Raw genomic sequence first — 20,410 nt, 5'->3', positions numbered from 1 at the left:
CTGCCATTTCTTGTGGGGAAAAAAGGGTGCAGAGAGTACAACTATATGACAAAGTAACACAAAATAACTTTTCATTTCTAAGGTTCTAATGACTGAAAAAAAAAGTCACAAATAGAAGCAAAATTACATTCAACAAAACTGCAATGCCTACAAACTATATAATAAAAAATAACCACGACTGATTGTCCACTTATTTCAAACAGTAGGTAACAAAATTCTGACTAACGGAGGAACTTTAATCACAGGGCAACTTCTCTGTTATCTGTTTAAACTTGTGTTTCCTTACTTTAGTTCTTCATCTCTAATTGCCTGTTTGGTATTTGCCAACTAAAATTCAAAGGATTAAACAAACGTTTATCACCATCTTTCTGAAAACCGGACCTACCTCCTTACTTCATTATCTCTGTAATGGCACCACTATTCTGGTTACGCAGGCTTAAGAATCAATACACAGGAGTTTGGGAGAGAGACAATGTCTCTCAAACCCAAAATAAATTCAGTTACGAAAGAGGATTACAAAGCGGAAAATAACTGTTCTTCCTCTATTTAGAACCAACTATTTCTTAAGAACCCAAGGACAAGATTCAGTTTCTTCATTAAAAAATTTGTAAAGAATAAAAGATGAAGACATCTATAGATTAAGACCTAAAACTAAAAAAGACATTTTGAGGACATTGAAAATTTGAAGTTACTGGATATTTGATGTCAAGGAGTATTAATATTTAAAGATAATGTGTTTATAGACGAAATAATGTATCTGGGGTTTCAGAAAAATATAGAGGAGGATATAGAGGGTGTAGCTGAAATAAGCTTGGTCAGAAATTCAGAATGATTGAAACTGAGTGATGGGTCTGTGGTGATTCTCTAACAAAAAGTTAAAGTCATTAAAAAAAAAATCCTGATGAGAATAAAAGAATGTGTGCATTCTGCATCAGTGTGGGCAATGAAGCCATATACAAGTGGCGTCTCACAAAGAGGGGTGGGTCGGCGGTATTCACTGGATTATCACACAAAACACACAGGGATTTTATGACCACTTGGTCAATAAACTATGCAAGTGGGAACTTGTTTGGTCAGTGACCTATTACACCAAATTTACATTCAACTGTTAGGACCAACAGAACAATGAGTGGTTAGGAAAATTTTCAAATAAAAATATTACACCAAGTTGTGTAATGAATAATGCGCTTCCTATGACAAAAATTAGCTAAGGGGTTAAACCAACTTCAGTTTTAAAATGAGCAAGGCAAAACAGCAAAAGGTTCAAACAAGTAGGATTTCTGTAGAGCAAAATTTACTGTCAAGTGTCTCAAATTACATGATCATTTCAAGTGAATGATCTGATGGATTTTATATCAGCAAAAGTAACCTTATTCCAGTTTAGTATCAATAGCTTTGGACATGCAGACCACCTGGGTGCTGCATGAGTGACTACACTGAGTTCTTTGTGCAACCAAAAGTGGAGTACGGGCGAAGAAAACCACATACCTTCCTGGGTAAGTTCACTTTCTACATGAACATATGATAGCTTTGCTCATTGCTCATGAAATCCACATTGGACAGAAAAGCTGGACTTACCTGTCTTCATGGATAGACTACAGTCGTCAATAACTGTGTGCTTCAGTTACCTGCTAATGGTTCAAATATTCAACATATCAACAAAGTAAGCTACATACTACTTTTCTTTAAAAGTTTAGAATTTCTCACTAGAGATTACTAAATTGTTTTCTGCCTTTGTATTTTGATACAAATTTTTTAAACTACCCATTCGCTGTCAAAAAAATAAACAATTTAAGAAAATACAAAAATTTCGTAATATATTAAAGTGAAGAGGTACTTGGCGCTTTTTATATCAAATAGAACACACCTTCTTTTCAATACAAATCAATAAAACATGATTTGGCATATTACAGTATCAACAAACTACAGATTAAGATTGAACTTCGTAAACCCTTAATATACACGGAAAGTTTGATTTTGTAGATTTGACCGTCAAGGCCTTAACCTATTTTACTGTTAAGACCTAAAAAATTCACATTTGAGAAATCTACTTTTTGAAAACTTTGGTTAGTATATTTTAAGGGTTAAGGCTTAGGAATTGTATCAACATTTGGCTTATATTAATAGCTAAAATACCGGAACTCAGAATGTATGGAAAATTCCTGAACACAGAAATTTACCTGGCAAGAGAAGCCTTATCTACTGTGTGCCTACCCCCTAAAGCTCACTCTGAAGAGGGTCCCTAAGTATAAACACACTAAGTATCCTTTAGGAACTGGTTTACTTTCGATAAGGATCATCTCCTTTAATTGTTTAATTAGCTTAGAATAGTGAGACACAATTATTCCAACTCCAAATTTAAATCCCTACAACATTTATAAATTACTGAATATGAGACTCAGTTTTCCCATCTACAAAATGGGGATAAAACATTTAACTAGCAGTTTTTTAAAGAATCAAATAACAGCATGCACGATTGTCAAGCTTCATAGCATTCCAGATCAGTTTTACTACATCTTCTTTAGAACTCTACAGGCTTGACTTTATTTTCTTATATTTTTTCTACATTAGTATTTTACTCTTATTGATGAATTTCTATTGTTTTCATTAGCTACCTCAAGTCCTTTCTGATTAAACATACTACTCCATGGGGGAAAAAAGCCAATCTAGTTTTATTCTACAGAGTTCACAGTAAAAAGGAAGAGGAAACATACAATTAAGTGGAAGAAGAGTGGGAAAACATTTCCTTCAAGAAAATGTTCGGAAAGAATTCCACATCGGAAATAGATCCTGAAAAGTTATTTTCATTGTGGTTTAATAAGTGTTCACAAAAAGGTATTTTGTGGCAATGTCACTTTTCCTCACAAATTGAGAATCTTCATTTATTGGCCAATTTCATAAAACTTAACATTCTAGAGGTCAACTTTTAAAAATGAACTTAAAAATAAGTACACATTGTTTTTAAAAGACTTAAATTTGAAACACACCTTCTCCCCTGCGATTTTAGCCATTACTATTTCTGAGCATCAACTATGCAGATCAACTGATTAAATACCCACTCTCCCCATTTGTAATAACAACCGCTCTCCAAAGAGGTATAAAATGTTTAGAATAGAAAATGAATAAACATCTCAACTAGTAAAATTACTCCTTTTTCAGCATTAAAAAATAACTTGTGAAAAATGTAATGTAAATACGAAATGTCATACTCCACTCTATTTCTAAAATAACACACAGCATAATTTTAACTAAGAGAAATGCTAGTTTCCCAAAATAGCATGACTGTTACCTTTTCCCCAGGTTTAAAAAATAAATATTACCATCATGACATCACTAGAAAGAAATTGAAGCATACAAGGAATAAACTATAGTTTCTTTTTATATCAAAATGTACTCTTGAAAATGTGTTTGGCACAGTGCTAAATCATATATAGTTAATACTAAATATTGCAGGATACAATAAAACCCTGGAGTTAACTGTTTACACCCTCTTATGGGAATGAAAATAATAGATACCAATTATTCAGAAGTCAGCCTATACAAACTGTATAAACAATATTTTATGTTTTGCTTTGAAAACCAGTGATATAATAAATTTTACATAAAAGACTGCAAAATAATATAAATGGATTTAAACAGATCTTTACAATAAGAAATTCAAATGGAAACAGACAAGTAACAAAGAGAAGTAAAAAAATTTATTGCAGTATTCGCTCCACCAGATTGCCTGGGGATCCCTTTTCTTGTATTGTTTTCAGGGTGACCTAATACATCAAAATCTACATTTACAAAAACTCCTTCTGCAGATAGGTCATAGATACTGCATGCTTTTTTTTTTTTTTTTTTTTTTTTCAACAGAATAAATTATATATCCAGGAGAGTCTGCCATTTTACAGCCTGGAAAAAACAATGCTTCCCTGGAAACTGGGCTAAGCTAAAGAAAGCCATCCGCTGCTAGGTTAAACTCCAAGAACACTTTATTAAGAACATTAACAGACTAATTTCCAACATTCACTTGTTTATTTTTTAAACAGAAAGTTTTTTCCAAGATATAAACAATTTTTGTTAAACTATAATACAGTGGGAGTAAAAATGAACTGAGAATCTGTTTCTGCTGCACAACAGCGAAGGGAGCTCCCACAAAAATGTTTGCCCAACATTTCCTTCTTTTGTTCCTGCATCCCAGGTTCCATTCTTACTCTTCATAAAACTGATTTTTTTTTTTGCCAGAATGTTGATATTTCAAGTTTTTCTGCCTTTTAAAAAAATTCCTGTAAATTTGGCTGCATGTACAAATTCATTAGCTGGAAGTCCCATCCTTGGCGGCATACAGGGATCGTAAAGTCTGAACAACTTTATTAGTCAGCTTATTAGCACTCGTTAGAGCAATTTTTTTGTAAATAATGTCTGACTCTTTAATAGTGTCTACCCAAGGCACCAGTTTGCGGCCGTCACGGCGCTTAGCCTCAGTCCAGGAGCCACTGTAGGAGCCTGCCATCCACTGAACACTGAAGCCATTGCTGGTTTTCTGTACTACTCTTGCAATTTGTGGTCGATCTTTGTACTTTGGACAGCAAATAGCGATGACATCCATGACGTCAACACTTTCATTCATCTGTGCTGCCAACTCCGTAGAGTCTGAATTTCGTTTTGACCTTCTCAATGACTAAAACATTGGGGGGGGGAAAAAAGACGAAGTGTTACACAAAAGAATTTTAGTGAAATTTTTGTTTTTATTGCTTTTAATCCCTTGACGCCGGGAGTTTGGGATTTCCCAGCACACTTCCATTGCCGGCAATGAGACGCACCGTGACCGCCAGCGCCAAGGGGTTAACATATACTTGTAAAACCATATAACTCTTAATTTGTACCCGTGTCTTTACTCTTATTGATATATAAAATTATATATACATATGAACCATAAAGCTACATAAAACTTAGCAACAATAAAAAAGGATAACACACATTAATACAATCCAAAAAAAATTAATAACCCTTTATGCTGGATAAGTCTCATTTCTGTTTTTTCTTTTTTATTGTCTTTTATGTTAAACTTTCTACAAAAGGATGTATAAATGGTTAAGTAGAGAATCTCTATCTACAAAATGTTTTCTCTCATAAGTATTACATTACTTGGTGTACATTTAATAGACTGACATATATAAGCACATAAAAATCATTTTACGTAATACGCTGCGAAATACGTTGACTCCTCCTCCGCCTCACCCCTGAAGTGCCTCCTCCTCTATCCTCCCCATCACTTTCATCATCTTCTGTCTCTGCTGCTGCATTATTTTTAGGGCTGCCTCCTCCAAGCAGCGAGGTAATTGCTTTGTTCCGAGCATTTGTACTAGCTGACACCTCCCCTTCTTCCTCCTCTTCATCAGGGTCCAGATGTTCCATGAGAAGTTTGAACTACAAAAATTAGATACGAATTTAGAATTTTATGTACATAATTTCAAGCAAGATTGTTAAATCCTTAAATGTTTCCTTTAAAATTTTTTTCCCTAAATGTTTTCTACAGCAGTAATTGGGTGTGGGTGCTAGTTTAATTGCTAAATAGACTTTAGCTATTGTCTGCATCAGGGCCTGGTAAGTATTTTCTATAAAGAGCCAGATAGTAAATATTTTTGGCTTTTGTACACCATGCGGTCTCTGTCATAACTAATACAACTCTTGTCATTGTAGTGTGAAAGCATCTAGCGACAACATAAATGAGTGGGCATGGCTGTTTTAAGAGAAGTTTATTTAAACAGGCAGTAGGGGAAAAAAAAAAAAAAAAACCAGGCAGTGGGGGCCAGATTTGGCCCATAAGTTGGAATCTGCTGACCCTGGTCCAAGTCATCAAGCAACCAAGTGATTAATAATTAAATACTGATAGACATTTTCCCCATTTTCTGTCCCCCTTTGCCTTCTCCGAAAGTAAAAAGATAAAAGAGGATAAAAAGAATGTTAAAGAATTTTAAATGAGAATTAAAATAATTTTCAGTTTTAGAGTATAAGGTTTACAGTCTATGAATAATATGAAAACCACCGTGTAGATTTCATTCTTGGTCAAAAATATCATTATTAGTTATGTTTAGCTACTTGCTTGAAGTAGATTAAAACAAAAAACTATTTTTATTTTTGAGGGACAATCCTCCCCCCAAATATTTCTTTAAACATAAAACTTTACTGGGGTAAAATATACCTTAAAACTTATCATTCTAGATTTTAGTGTTCAATTCATTGCCATTAAGTATATTCACCATGTTGTATAATCATCACCACCATCATTTCCAAAACTTTTTTATCATCCCAAACAGAAATTCATTCTGTTCCTATTAAAACAATAGCTCCTCGGGGCGCCTGGGTGGCTCAGTTGGTTAAGCGTCTGACTTCAGCTCAGGTCACGATCTCGCGGTCCTTGAGTTCGAGCCCTGCGTCGGGCTCTGGGCTGATGGCTCAGAGCCTGGAGCCTGCTTCCGATTCTGTGTCTCCCTCTCTCTCTGCCCCTCCCCCGTTCATGCTCTGTCTCTCTCTGTCTCAAAAACAAATAAACGTTAAAAAAAAAAAAATTTAAAACAATAGTTCCTCATTCCTTCTGGTAACAACCTCTATTCTATTTTCTGTCTCTATGAATTTGCCTAGTCTTAAAGACATTTTAAGTGTTTTTTTAAGCTTATTTGAGAGAAATAGAGAGGGGGGGAGAGAGGGGGAGAGAGGGGGAGAGAGAGAGAGAGAGAGAGAGAGAAGAGGAGAGAGACAGAGTATGAGCAGAGGCGGGGCAGAGAGAGAGGGAGAGAGAGAATCCCAAGCAGGCTCCACACTGTCAGCACAGAGACTGATGTGGGGCTTGATTTCACAAACAGTGAGATCATGACCTGAGGTAAAATCAAGAGTCCGATGTTTAACTGACTGAGCCATCCAGCCACTCCAAGACATTTTAAAAGCACTTTTTGTACATATACACATTCTTACATACTTGTTAACAGAGTACATATGTAAGAGACATACAAATATATAAGCCTGTATTACACTTCTGTAAGAATACGTAAAAAAGTACTAATACTGGTTGCCAGGAAGGAGAGCAACAGGATGGCTGGAGGGCAGGAGGATGACTTTTTCATGATTTTCTCCTTATATGAACCATAAACTATGTAATCTACTGAATTAAGAAAAATACACACATGGGCATGGCTTTTTTCCTAAAACCTGCCTAAAAGCTTTCATTCTTACTGAAATAAAATGAGCAGTGGGCTGGCCTTTCCTAAGAAAAAATAATTATGATGCAATGGGTGAAATGGGAAAGGCAAGCTTCAAGGAACTCATTAAAACCACATACAGAAAAATCATCCTGGTGGTTTATGAAGCTTCAATGTAAGGGGGACTGCTTTCTCCCAGGAAATAATTTACTTTTCAAGAAAGTCACTATTAAAAAGAAACAGATTTTGGTTTTACTACTCACATCTAGATACTGTTTTACTATACTCCTCTTCACATCTTCAGTGATTTTGGAATTAGCCATATCACTCCGCAAGAAGTCCAGTGTTTGTTTGGGATGAAAATGAACTCCTGTTTTCCGGTTTATCGCTTTATCATATACTTTTGCAGATTCAGATGGAGAGTATTTCTGAATTTTACTGTTTTGGGAAAACAAAGTCATTAACTTTAAAATTTTTTCAGGCATTTATATTTAAAGTGATTGCAGTTAATTTACTAATAATTAAACTTTTTATCATACAGATTTCAGCCAGTGAACTTGTACACAAAAATAAACATAATTTCAAAAGGGAAGTAAAGACATAAAGACAAAGATTCACAAGAATAATATTCTCTTGTTTCCATCAGCATTTGTCTGAAATAGAGGCATCATTTAAATGAAAGTATTTCTCATGTCTGTTTTTGAGTGCTATGATCATGATTGTAGAACGGTTTCAATATAATACTGGTTTATGTAACCAGTTTACCTCCTACTTTCCTGCCCTCCCAATTATTCATCCTCTACACAGCAGCCAAAACCTGTTTCATATTATTAACAACTCTGGCTTAAAAATTCTCCGGACTTAGGGTGCCTGGGTGGCTCAGTTGGTTAAGCATCCTGGATTTTGGCTCGGGTCTTGATCTCCTGGCTTTGTGGGTTTGAGCCCTGCATCTGGCTCTGTGCTGGCAGCTCTGAGCCTGCTGGGGATTCTCTGCCTCCCTCACGCTCTGCCCCTTCCCCACGAGACGCGTGCTGTCTCCCTCTCAAAATAAATAAAAGTAAAAAAAAAAAAAAATCTCCCCAACTCCTTAAAATCACCTCAAGGCCTTACAAGGTTTTACATTAAATTAGTTGCCAATATTTAAAATCAAGATATGTCCATTAAAACCTGGATTATCTAGCTTCTCTTGCAAAAGTAGAAGCTCTTGGCTACATTATGCCTACCCTCTTCTATGGCAAAAAATTGATGGACATCTGAGTAATACCTGAGTCCTTTAAATAAAACATGTTTTTCCAGTTTTTTCCAGTGACCTTCTCCTGAATCCCCTTTGTTCCGTTTCATGATCTATCTCCCATGAACATTTGGCTCTGTGATTCCTTTTTTCTTTTTTTAAATGTTTTTTCATTTTTGAGAGAGAGGGACAGAGCATGAGTGGGGTAGGGGCAGAGAGAAAGGGAGACAGAATCTGAGGCAGGCTCTAGGCTCTGAGCTGTCAGCACAGAGCCTGACGTGGGGCTCGAACTCACCAATCATGAGATCATGACCTGAGCTGTAGTAGGATGCTTAACTGAGTGAGCCACACAGGTGCCCCAGCTTTGTGATTCCTAATGTAAGGTTTTAATGAAATGAAAAATGACAAGGGGTGCCTGAATGGCTCACTCAGTTAAGTGTCCGACTCTTGGTTTCTGCTCAGGTCATGATCTCACGGTTCATGAATTCAAGCCCTGCATTGGGCTCTGTGCTGACAGCACAGAGCCTGCTTGGGATTCTTTCCCTCTTTCTCTGTCCCTCCCATGCTCTCTCTCAAAATAAATGAATTAAACTTAAAAAAAAAAAAATGACCAAAGTTTCATGGGTACAGGCAGAAAAAAGATACCTACAGTGACTAATTGTGGGTAAAATTATAGGGCATTCACAAATAATTAGTACTTTACTATTTCTTACATTAGAGACTATTTGGGTTCTATGAGAGCTCAGTCTAGTTGGTCTACATCTATTCTTTATTCACAGCTCTTTGAACACTTAAATTTGCAATCTACATGAAGATCAGCCTAATTCTCTAATAAGGTCTTTTTACGGAAATCAACAAAGTTAAGTCCTTTGATTTATAATGCATTACGACTATGAAATGTTTGTCTTCTCTTCAAGAACAAAGTGAACAAACTGTGATATATTACACAACAAAATATATAGCAACACTATGTTCCTTCTTTAAAAAGGAACATTTTTAATATGAAAATAAGCATGCAATCAAAACTGAGTTTCATATTTCTTTATAATTTGAACCAGGTAAATTTTTTTCTCTCACTGCTTACGTAACCTTACCTATCAGAAAATCCACAGAGATTCTTCAAATGTTGTTTTAGCATCAGAAGCAATAAAATACCCTGGGAGACATTTGCAAATTCAATTAAAGGAGCTGAATTTTCTGGCAAGCATTTCATCACTGAATTTATGTCATCTTCCGAATCTGAATCTGAATCTGAATCTACACGTTTCCGTGACTTCCGAGGCCTGGAAACTTCTTCTTCACTCTCACTTGACTCATTTTCTTTACTAGGTGATGATTTTCTCTCTTTCCTTTTGTCTTTTACCATTGACTGGGGGGTGAAAAAAAAGGAAAAATAGTAACAAAATACCCCTAATAAATACATATGCTCCATTCAACAACTTCAAAAAAGCATCTTTAAATTAATATTTTATATATTAAAACCCTCTGACTTTCCATAAACAGGTTCCAAGACTTAACAAAATCGTATATAATCCACTACCCTGATCTCTCCCTCCCCAAAAGCCCTTCTGAAGTATCAAAGGGAAACAATTTTGTTATAGGATAGAAATGAAAATAAGTTAGTTATAAAAGTATAAATTTGGTACATAGGTAAGCCATTACACAGGAAAAGTAGTAAATATAGTTTAACCGAGGAGAGGGGTGCCTGGCTGGCTCAGTCAGCAGAACATATGACTCGTGATCTCAGGTTCATGAGTTCAAGCCCCACACTGGGCATAGAGACTACTTAAAAGAAAAAAAAGTGCTAAATATAATTTAACTGAGGAACATTTAATAGGTTTGAACATCCTAGCATCTATCAAATTCTCCCTTTTAAGAGCTTTTCAACAAGATAATATGGAACTTTTCTTAAACAGTTATTTTTTTCTGTATTTCATGAAACATTTGACTCTTAAAAAGAAATAAAGTGAGCTAGATTTAAGAGAGGAGAAAAGACTAGATTACAAAGCAATTATTCAAATGTAATTGTTGAAGAAATAAAATGGGAGAAACATTTACAAGTATATCCACAACAGTGAGAGAAAATAAGGTAACATTATGGCTTAAGTTTCTGGGGGAATTATTTAACTTCTCAAACTTTAAGGTGCACCTAGGGATTCTGTTAAAAATAGACTGTTTCAGTAGGTCGAGGGTGGGGCCCAGGGTCTGCAGTTCTCACAAGTTCTCAAGTGAGGCCACTGCGGCTGGGTCTTGGTGCAAACTTCAAGCAGGAAGGGTTTAGATCCCTCGGTAATTCCAACCCTTGGGTATTATAATAATCTCCCTGATTTACTAGTTTGATCATATTGAGTTCTGAGTGCAACAATTTTGTAAAATGAGATCTACTGTGTCATCAGGCACATGAAAATATTCCAATTAATTTTTAAATAATTTACTGAGGGCCTACTATGTTTCCAAGTGCTATACTAGGTGCCATTACAATGAAACCAATTACATTTTCTCCTAAAAAAAACACAAAAGAGAAGACATAAGGTTTATAATAAGAAACTCAGTAAAGATTTTGGGCATACAATATGCCAACCCCATTATGATGCTGGTGTTCAGAGATAAGGAAATCAACATTATACATTTTCTGTGTTTCCTTATAAGTAAGCTATCTATCTCTATCTCTAGTTATATCTCTTCAAGTATACTATTGTGATCTACAGCATTACCAGATTTATAGAATCGCAAGATGCTTTAAAATGGGGTTTAAATGGATATATGAATGGACACCAAACACTTAAGGTCAGTGCTTAAAGTAAGAGGAAAAAAAGAAGTGGGATGGCTTATCAAAAGAACAATACATACATCCATATATATACACACACACACACACACACACACACACACATATATATATATATATGGATGTATGTATTCCACTTAAATGATCTGAAATGGAATGGTTTTAGGTCTTTCTTAATAGAAATGAAACAGCAACCCACGTCTTCTCCCCAATTCAAGCACTGCCCAGATTTTAAATTATTTAGAAAGGTTTTATATACCTGTGAAAAGAAAAAAAAGAACAATGGAAACAAAACAGTGAAAATAGCATGCCTGCACTTCGACAGATGCATTAAGAATAGTAATGTGTGTAACTTACCTCCTTGAATGACTGCAGTAGGTTACTACCAGAAACTGAGAGTGTAATGTCTATATGATGCATTATAAACAACGGCTCTTCCTGTGTCTGGTATGGAAAACAGGCTAGATTGTCTGCTATATACAAGAGCATATTCACTTCTGTTTTCTGTAAATTTTAAAAAAAGGTACACATGTTTAGTGGATAATCTAGAAATCCATCCAAAAATCCTTTTTAGAAAAAATATTAGAGGGCACTTTCACCTCAGTTAATGCTTCTGAAAGAGAAGGGTGGAGGAGGGAGGGAGGGAGAGAGCAGGGAAAGGAGGGAAGAAAAACGGATGAGGGGTAACAGAAATGGATTTTATAAAATAATCTTATACCCATCTTAAGAGATTTCATAATGAAGTATACCATGGACCTCAAGAAGGGAAGAGGTGAAATTTTTCAGTGCACCCAAGTGGAATTCCCTCAAGTTTTCTTATAGAGTATATGGGATCTTTATGATAAATCCATACCGCATCAGAAAGTATACATATGAATCATAATGATTTGTCATTGTGCTTCTAAGAGTTTAACCCATATGGAGATCAGTTACACACAGTTACTATTCTGCCCTCAACAATAAGCAGTAATAATAGTACTAACATGTGGGTTAAAAAAAAGAAAAAAATCAAAGCTCACATATTCAAAAAACATTTGTCAGTTTCCTACATATACATAATTTAGAATATCAGTCGTTCTGACAGTGCTACCATAGTCCCACATTATAAAAACTGAGGTAAGCAAAAATTAGGATTACTACTGGTTGTTTGCTTTAAAAAGAAGTAACAGATTTTCAGCATTTCATAATCATACAGAATATAAACAGAAAGGCACATTAATATTTAAATTCCTTTAAAACATTTACAGTTTAGGAAAAAAAGTGAAAAATATATAGCAATCAAAACATACTCCCTTCTACCATCTCACCTATCCTGCCATGCAAGCAACATAAAACCCAACAGCGGCAACAGCAACAACAAAATCCAGTAGGACAGATGGAATAAACTTGCTTTCACTCTATTTTTTTATTTTTAAATATGTGTCAACATCTACATGTTACAGTTGGGGAAATGCAAACACAGAACTCTACCTCATCTATTAACATTAATTTACATATACCGTTTCCTCCTAAGCTGCAAATGTTCAGGACTACTCTCAATAAACCTTTTAAAAACTGAAATTCTTCAACTCTGGTCATAAAAAAGTCCTGTATTGCTCTTCCCTTTCGAAAATCAAATTTCTTTAAAGAATACTCTAGAGCTGCTCCCCCATTGTCTTCCCCACCACTCTTCAATCACAATCAGACCTGTGTCCCTCACTGCTTGACTGCTTCCCATTTTTTTAAAATCTCTTCTCCTTGACTTGTGAGTAGCACTGGACACTACCCTCCACCCTTTCCTTCCTGAAAATTTCTTCTTCCTTAGTTCTCTCTTTGACTATTCCTCTTTTTATGTCCTTCTCAAGCCAACTCCTTTTCAGCAATCCTATTATTATTCTCAGGTGCTCAGGACAAGAATATTCCAGTTATCCTTTGACTATTCTTACACAGCCTCATTTATTACTTCTTCACGCTTCTTTCCTTTCCTACCACCATCATAATAGATCAGTCCCTTGTTACCTCTAGTGTGAACACAATGCTAAAAAATCCATGTTCCTAAAAATGTTCTTTGGCACCTGTCCTCATTACTCTCATTCAAATGCTTTTATTGGTTTTTCACTGTCTACAAGATCTTCCATAAACCATGCCTTATTATGACCTTTCTGCTCCAGTCGAATAACCATCTATTCATTATTTCCCACACATTCTTATCTTTGTGCCTTTATTATGTTTTTACCCCTGCCTTAAATAGTAGGTCCATCTCATCTAATTCCCAGGCCTTCAGTGATTTGTTCCTCCTCTGACATCCTTTCCTGGAAACAGGAGACGGCACTGCATTATGACAGCTGAATTTCCAGCTTAGCATTGCTCATGCTGGGGTGACAGAACATCGAGCTAGTGACAGACACACAGCAGGCAATGAAAGCACACAGGAATGAAGCTCAGGAGAAGAGATAGGGACTAGAGCAGTATCAACAGTATAAACCACCTGGCACTCAAAATACGATAACCTTATTTATTTCCTTTATCATGTCTCCACAACTGGAGGGAGGTAAGATCCATTGAAGGCAAGAGCACTATATCATACCATTTTCCACTCCTAGCATGATGTCCTACATACCATGAAAACTTAATACTGATGATGACATGATGATGATGATGGTCATGGTGATGATTAAATGATAGTCCAAGTACTTCTGAAATAAGTGCTTGTAATATTTATCTACTAGATCACATATCAAAAAATTTCATGTAGTACTTAAAAAAAGAGGCCTAGTAAGGTATCTACATTCTGGTAATTTAAATTTTGTTTTATTGAAAAAAATCTGGTTTTGGGATAATAACAATCAACTTGTAAGTGATTAAATACAAAAAATATTTCTTTTGTTCTTTTCAAAGCTTTACACACACACACACAGACTAACTGGTAAAGCTCTATATGGGCAGATACTAAATCTGTCCTATCCACCATTTTATCTTCATCTCTTAGCACAATGACTACCACACGTAGCAGGTGCTGAATAAATATGTGTGTAAAATGAATGAATAAATTAAGAGGTAAGCTTAAACAACAGAGCCTTCTATTTTGTTCGTTTATGGTCCTGGCCAATGCAACTTGTGCAATAGCCCAAAGGATCAAAATTGTAATTACACACAAGTGGGCTCTTTATTAAGGAAGTCAAGTTGAACAAATAAGGACTTCAGTAGCCAAAAACCTGGAACAGTTATTTTCTAATAATATTTGACTGTAGCAGGAATAAGTGAAGTCTGACCTTATTTATTGAAGTAACTTATCCTCCAAAGTGATAATTTAAGTGCTGTACCTTATTTAAAGTTATGCTTAAAGGAACTATTATCAAAGTTTATAAGATACTCAGTATGGAGACACAGTTATACTTTATCGGTCACTGTATTTATATTCCATGTGAAACTTCCCCTCCAAATTTGACTGTATACCTTGTAATTAATATAAGAAGATGTAAAGAAACACATATTTAATATAGTCACTATTATTGACTAAAATGGTCATATTTTCAAAATGCTGACTACTTTAGGCATAAAATTTTATAGAACATTTATTTTCTTAAAATAAAAAGGTTTTTATGCTTACTGCTGTGTCATCAAAGAGGTTGAGTAAAGAAATTAGAAAGGCCCGTCTGTGTTGGCGATTTCCACGGATCATGGAGTAAAGATGTGAACACAAAGCGCTAGAGGACTCGTCTTGTCTGAAACCCCTCACAGGATCTTTTAGGCATGTGTTGATTGCCTGTTGTACCTGGTAGGACATCTTCATACCAGCCACTGCTTTCATCTGAAATCAATAAAAGGCTCATTTTTGTAATGGAAATTAAGAGTCAAGTTAAAACTATACTTTGAATATTATAAGCAGAGGCTAACTCCACTGTTTAGTTTTCTTACTTAAAATCATAAAATCATGGAACTCAAATGCTGTAAGGAACATCAGAGATCATCTACAGCAACCCCCTTGTTTTATATAAGAAAAAATCAAGACCCAGAAAGCCATTACTGCCAAGATCACACTGTAGGGACTAGAACCCAGGCATCCTTACTTTTAGTCCAGCACGCTTGCTGGACTATCACCTCTAGCTCAGTTTTAAGAGTTAATTTTAAATGAGAATAAAAAGCTTGGGGGACAAACTCAGTTGCGTGTTTAGAAGTAAATACAGTAAAACCTTGGATTGTAACTTGCTCTGTGAGTGTTCTGCAAGATGAGCAAACATTTTTTTTTTAATGTTTATTTTTGACAGAGACACAAAGGGTGAGTGGGTGAGGGTCAGAGACAGAGGGAGACACAGAATCCAAAGCAGGCTCCAGGCTCTGAGCTGCCGGCACAGAGCCGGACGTGGGGCTCGAAGCCATGAACTACGATATCATAACCTGAGCTGCAGTTGGACGTGTAACTGACTGAGCCGCCCAGATGCCCTGAGCAAACATTTCTAATAAATTTTAACTTGATAAACGAACAATGTCTTGCAATACGAGTAGTACATGATGCCAAACATCACATGATCACAACTGAGCCAATGGTTCTTCTGTCTCTCTGTCTCTCTCTCTCTCACTAAGGGATCGTGGGTGATCATCTCCCATGCTTGGATGCTCGGTCTCAGGCTTTGGTGTTTGGCAGAAATCAGTGATTTTTCAGAACGTTGGAAGGTGCCCACAACTGGCACTAGTGTATTTTTTGGTCACTTCAAAGCACCTATGGACAGTCCTTTGCTTTCCATACAACAGCAAGCCTAGGAATGCTTTGCTTCATTCTAGGTCAGGTTGCTTGCAGATAGACCCTTTTCCTCTGCTGTTTTATTGCCAGTTACATTACAATACATTACAAGAGTTTATTAATACCATACCGTAGTCAACATCCGTGTGACTGTACACAATCGCTCCCATACAGAAAAAGATTCCAATGAGCCAACAGACAGCAGTGATTCCGTTAGTGATAGTGAAAGTTGTCCTACACAATAACCCTCCTCTCTCGTCTCCTTCACACCAGCCACGAAGGTTTTCAAAGTGCAGGTTAATTTATTTATTTTTCTTTATATTTTGTATTTTATTATTTTGTATTATATTACAGTATTGTAATCATTTTATATGAATATTTTTGGATGTGGAATGAATCATCTGAGTTTCCGTTATTTCTTATTGGGAAATTCACTTGGATATGCAAATGCTTTGGATTATAAGCATGGTTCTGGAACAAATTATGCTCGCAAACCAAGGTTTTACTGTACTAAGCAAAATATGTTATTCTAATATGAAGATGGGCAGGACCTTTATCAAGGAAATGGTATACCGAAGAAAGATGTTTAAATTTAGGTTATACAATTTAAAAATACATACATGAATGAATCCAGCATATTTTTTGTCGATTTCCACCAGTTGCTGATCAGCTTTGTTCCTCATAGCTGGTTCTGGGTCTGTTCCCATAGCAATTAAATATGGTACACACTAAAAATAAAAATAAAGAGTTTATAAGACATCACAGTAGTAAAAGCTCTGTATGTCTCATTACATATGTTAAAACTTGCTATATAACTGGGATATATGAATTCGGCTTTATAGGCCTTCCTATAAATGTCATGTTTTAGTGTTCTTTTAAAAATGATTAATTTTCCCTTAGATTTACCTTAAAGGAAAAAAAAAACAACAACAACAACAAAAAAATGAAGCATCAGCAAAAATACTGATGAAAAGGAAACAATTTCTGTGTGAAGTAAAGGTTCTTTAATCATACATAAAGGGCTCCTACACTAAGAATACCCACTTAAGATTATGATATATAATGCAAATGTATAATCCAGTAATTTTCCAAGCTTGACTGAATTTGCTATGTAAAGATAATATAGGGCAAAATATACTTTGCCTTTCATACTCAAAACCAGAAAAATATAAATTTTTTTGCAACACTGATATAGGGCTTCAATGATCAGACAGTTCGATAGCTAGTGTTCTGGTAACAGCCATATTTACTGGACTTCTAAGGTCAAGAAACACCAATACTATGTTAAGTGAATCTGAATCAGCAGTGAGGAGACCTGAAAACAAACAAACAAACAAACAAACAAACAAGCAACAGCTTAAAAAATGTCAACACAGCACTAACTGAAAAGGATGATCATGGATTAAACCCTGACTTGGGGGAAGAAAGTCCATAAAGAATATTACTGGCTCAGCTGGCAAAATCTGAAAATGGACTATATATTAGATAACACTGTATCAGTGTTAAATCTCATGAATTTGATGACTGCATTATGGTGTCGTAAGAGGATGTCCTTGTTTGTTCTTAGAATTCATCAGTGTGTTTTATTTCAGGACACAGGGAAGAACAAAGCATACTCACATATAGCATATTTTAGAAGAAGTTCCACAAAAAACAGGCAAAATAAAAATTTTAAAGGATACAGGCTTTTGGTTGTCTAGTAAATTCCCTTCTGTAGCTTATGGTACTCTCCTGAACATGTCAGACAGTTATACACTACTACGTCAGCATCAGCTGCTAATTTTCAGTGATGCTAATATATCTTTATTATGCCAGTTAGTCCTCACATCAGTGTGCTGAGGTATTAGGTAGGTGGTATTACCTCCAACTTACAGATGAAGGAACTGAGCTTAGGTAATATGATTTACTTTTCTACGGACTTACAATCCACCCTGTTAACAGATAATACTCTGAACCCCAGTTAACTCTCTTGACATTACAGGCTATTGGTTCTTAGGGATAAGAGTCAATATGGATTAAAACAAACCATCCCTACTTAGAAAACTGATTCCAAGTACATATTCTACCAATGTAAACTGGAAATGTGTTCGATAAAGACAATATTATGAACATATGGGTATTTTACAGTAACGACAACCTAGGAGATGGATTCTTTTTTATCCTGAATGGATAAAAAATTAACAACTAAGATGAATAAAGAACTAGTATTGTATAATCACAATGTCATCAAATGGTAACAAATCTGGTTCTTTCAGTAAGTGCTGCCACTATCAAACAGACTCACCTGAACTGGATGGATAAGACCCTGGTTTAGCGTCAACGCAATGACATTCAGGGCAAAGTGGCGTACACTTGACTGGGTGTGAAAAAACGCCTCAAGCACCTGTTTGAGGTAAAGCTGCATGATGGAACTACTCATCCCTGAGGACACATCACCCATTTCTTTTAGATCTTCCTGTTTTGCAACTTTCTTCCCTGCAAAAGGAAGTAAACATATTAAGAACATGTGTATCAACTTTACGAATTACACCAAATTAGGCCACAGCCAAAAGTACAAAATTATAGGTAGTACTCTGGCTCAATGGCTCTTAATCTTTTGTGTGTGTGTGTGGGTGGGTGTGTGTGTGCGTGCGCGCGCGCGTGCCTCTGTGAGAGGCACCTGATGAGAATTACAACCCCTATCCTCCTGCAAATGTTAATATCTGAACATGTGTTACATCATATAATACATATTATGTATACACGTTACACATGTATATATAGATACATCGTATCTATCATATAACAGATAAGGAAATTCAGGTGTCTGGATTAAAAGAGTCGGACAGTATTCTAACTCTAGCCACAATGTGAAATTTAAAAATACATCTTCACTTACAGTCTCTGTCTGCTTGTTGCATACGTGTATCCTCTTCTTGTAGGTAGGTCTGGAGGTTTTTTAACACTTGTATTTTTAAATTTACTGAGGAGTTCTTATCAGATAAAATATTATTATATAGATTTTTCACCTCTTGCTCAAACATTAGACTTGGATGCTGAATAAAGGCAAATCCTAAAGAGACAAAAAAAATGTCTTGATATATTCATATTAAAATTAAATGTAATACTTATTGAAAATGTTTATAATTTATATGAAAGAGCTCCTTTTCAAACATTAAAACTTAAAATGACCAGAAGAATATATGCTAGTGGCCTTACCCAGAGAAGTATTAGAGCAGGTACTTCTTTCCCCATGAATTAAAAACAAGAAATTGCATTTCAAAGGAGAATTTCCCACAAGAGGAAACCTTGAGGAGGGAGCAGGGCCTAGTGGCTAGGGGAGTGGATTAGGAGTCAGGTGTCTTGGGTTCTATTCCTGGTCCACCACTGACTTGTAGTGTGACCTTGGGTGAGTCACATAATCTCTCTGTGCCTCAATTCTCCATCTGTAAAATGGGGACAATAATATTTACCACCCACCTACCTCAAAGGGACGTTATCAGGATTTAAGAGGTAACGTCTGTAAACATTTTTCAGATCCCTAGCAGAAGGTACTACATTGGCATTATTTAAAAAAAAAATAAATAAATGTGTGTTATATATATACCCATTTGATGAAACAGAAAAATTCTAAAATAAACTAGAGCTAATAATATCTTCCATTTATTTTTATGGCATTATAATGAAGCCACAATGCTGAATTCTATAACCATAAGTTGATAAGTAGCAAAATAATACTATTCATGTTTATTTGTACAAAATACTTATTTATGTAAGACAAGATGAAGATCCTTAATGATAGCAAGTATTATTGATGCCAAATACAAACTAAACTCAAAGCATAGAGTGATCAGATAACTAGTCCAAGGTCACACAAGCAAGATGTCATTTATTAACTGGTCTAGAGGTAGTATTTTGTAGACAGTGCTACTTCTTCAAGTTAAAATTTGCACTATTTGTTCTCTGGATTAACACTGTAAGTTTACCCACTTCATATAACATATGTCCAGACTTAATATTCAAAGGTACACATTTGGCTTGAAGTTAACACTATTTCAATAGAACTTCCTTAAAGTAAGTGATATGTGAATTTTTAGTTGATTTGCTATGAAAGGGATGAAGGAGGACTAAGATTCTAAGATTTAAGTTTATTTAAAGAAATCAGTAAACATTTAATAAGGTTTGGGTAACTAAAATTTTATTTCTCATTTTTGTTCAAAAGACTAATATGGACCACTGTTCACGCATATTAAATTATAAACATTGTTAATGCTACCAAAATAAAATTTCTCTGACGAACAGAGTAGTTACATGACTTGCTCAAGGTCACCTAGAAAGTCACTGGCTGAGCCAAGAATGGAACCCAGGTTTCTTAATCCCCAATCCTATGGTCTATATACCAAATCCTACTGTGAGTAGAAACATACTTAAATAAAAAAACAGTGTAGACTCACAATATTTCCAAATTTGCTCAACCTCTCAAACAACTAAAATTATAAAGAAATTTA

At 35.4% G+C, this 20,410-nt stretch overlaps 1 protein-coding gene across 3 annotated transcripts in view; it reads right to left on the bottom strand.

Moving 5' to 3' along the window:
- Nucleotides 1-3,361: 3,361 nt before the first annotated feature.
- Nucleotides 3,362-20,410, bottom strand: part of NIPBL (NIPBL cohesin loading factor) — a 200,111-nt gene continuing 183,062 nt past the window's right edge. For 2 of the 3 annotated variants that reach the window (XM_040495519.1, XM_040495510.1), the window contains 9 exons: nucleotides 18,802-18,975; nucleotides 18,208-18,398; nucleotides 16,544-16,651; nucleotides 14,793-14,993; nucleotides 11,561-11,707; nucleotides 9,510-9,784; nucleotides 7,448-7,622; nucleotides 5,227-5,415; nucleotides 3,362-4,666 (listed from right to left, as the gene is read on the bottom strand). In XM_040495519.1, coding sequence (XP_040351453.1) covers nucleotides 4,301-4,666; nucleotides 5,227-5,415; nucleotides 7,448-7,622; nucleotides 9,510-9,784; nucleotides 11,561-11,707; nucleotides 14,793-14,993; nucleotides 16,544-16,651; nucleotides 18,208-18,398; nucleotides 18,802-18,975 — 1,826 coding nt within the window. In that variant the 3' untranslated portion in view covers nucleotides 3,362-4,300. Of the gene's footprint in view, nucleotides 4,667-5,185; nucleotides 5,416-7,447; nucleotides 7,623-9,509; nucleotides 9,785-11,560; nucleotides 11,708-14,792; nucleotides 14,994-16,543; nucleotides 16,652-18,207; nucleotides 18,399-18,801; nucleotides 18,976-20,410 lie in introns of all 3 variants that reach the window. The other variant, XM_040495529.1, reaches the window with a different exon arrangement.

This window comes from Herpailurus yagouaroundi, unplaced genomic scaffold (assembly GCF_014898765.1).
Source record: "Herpailurus yagouaroundi ecotype Mexico unplaced genomic scaffold, PumYag 29, whole genome shotgun sequence".
Lineage (NCBI taxonomy): Eukaryota > Metazoa > Chordata > Mammalia > Carnivora > Felidae > Herpailurus > Herpailurus yagouaroundi.
The sequence above is the reverse complement of the archived record's forward strand: the minus strand, read 5'-3'. Positions and strand labels throughout refer to the sequence as shown.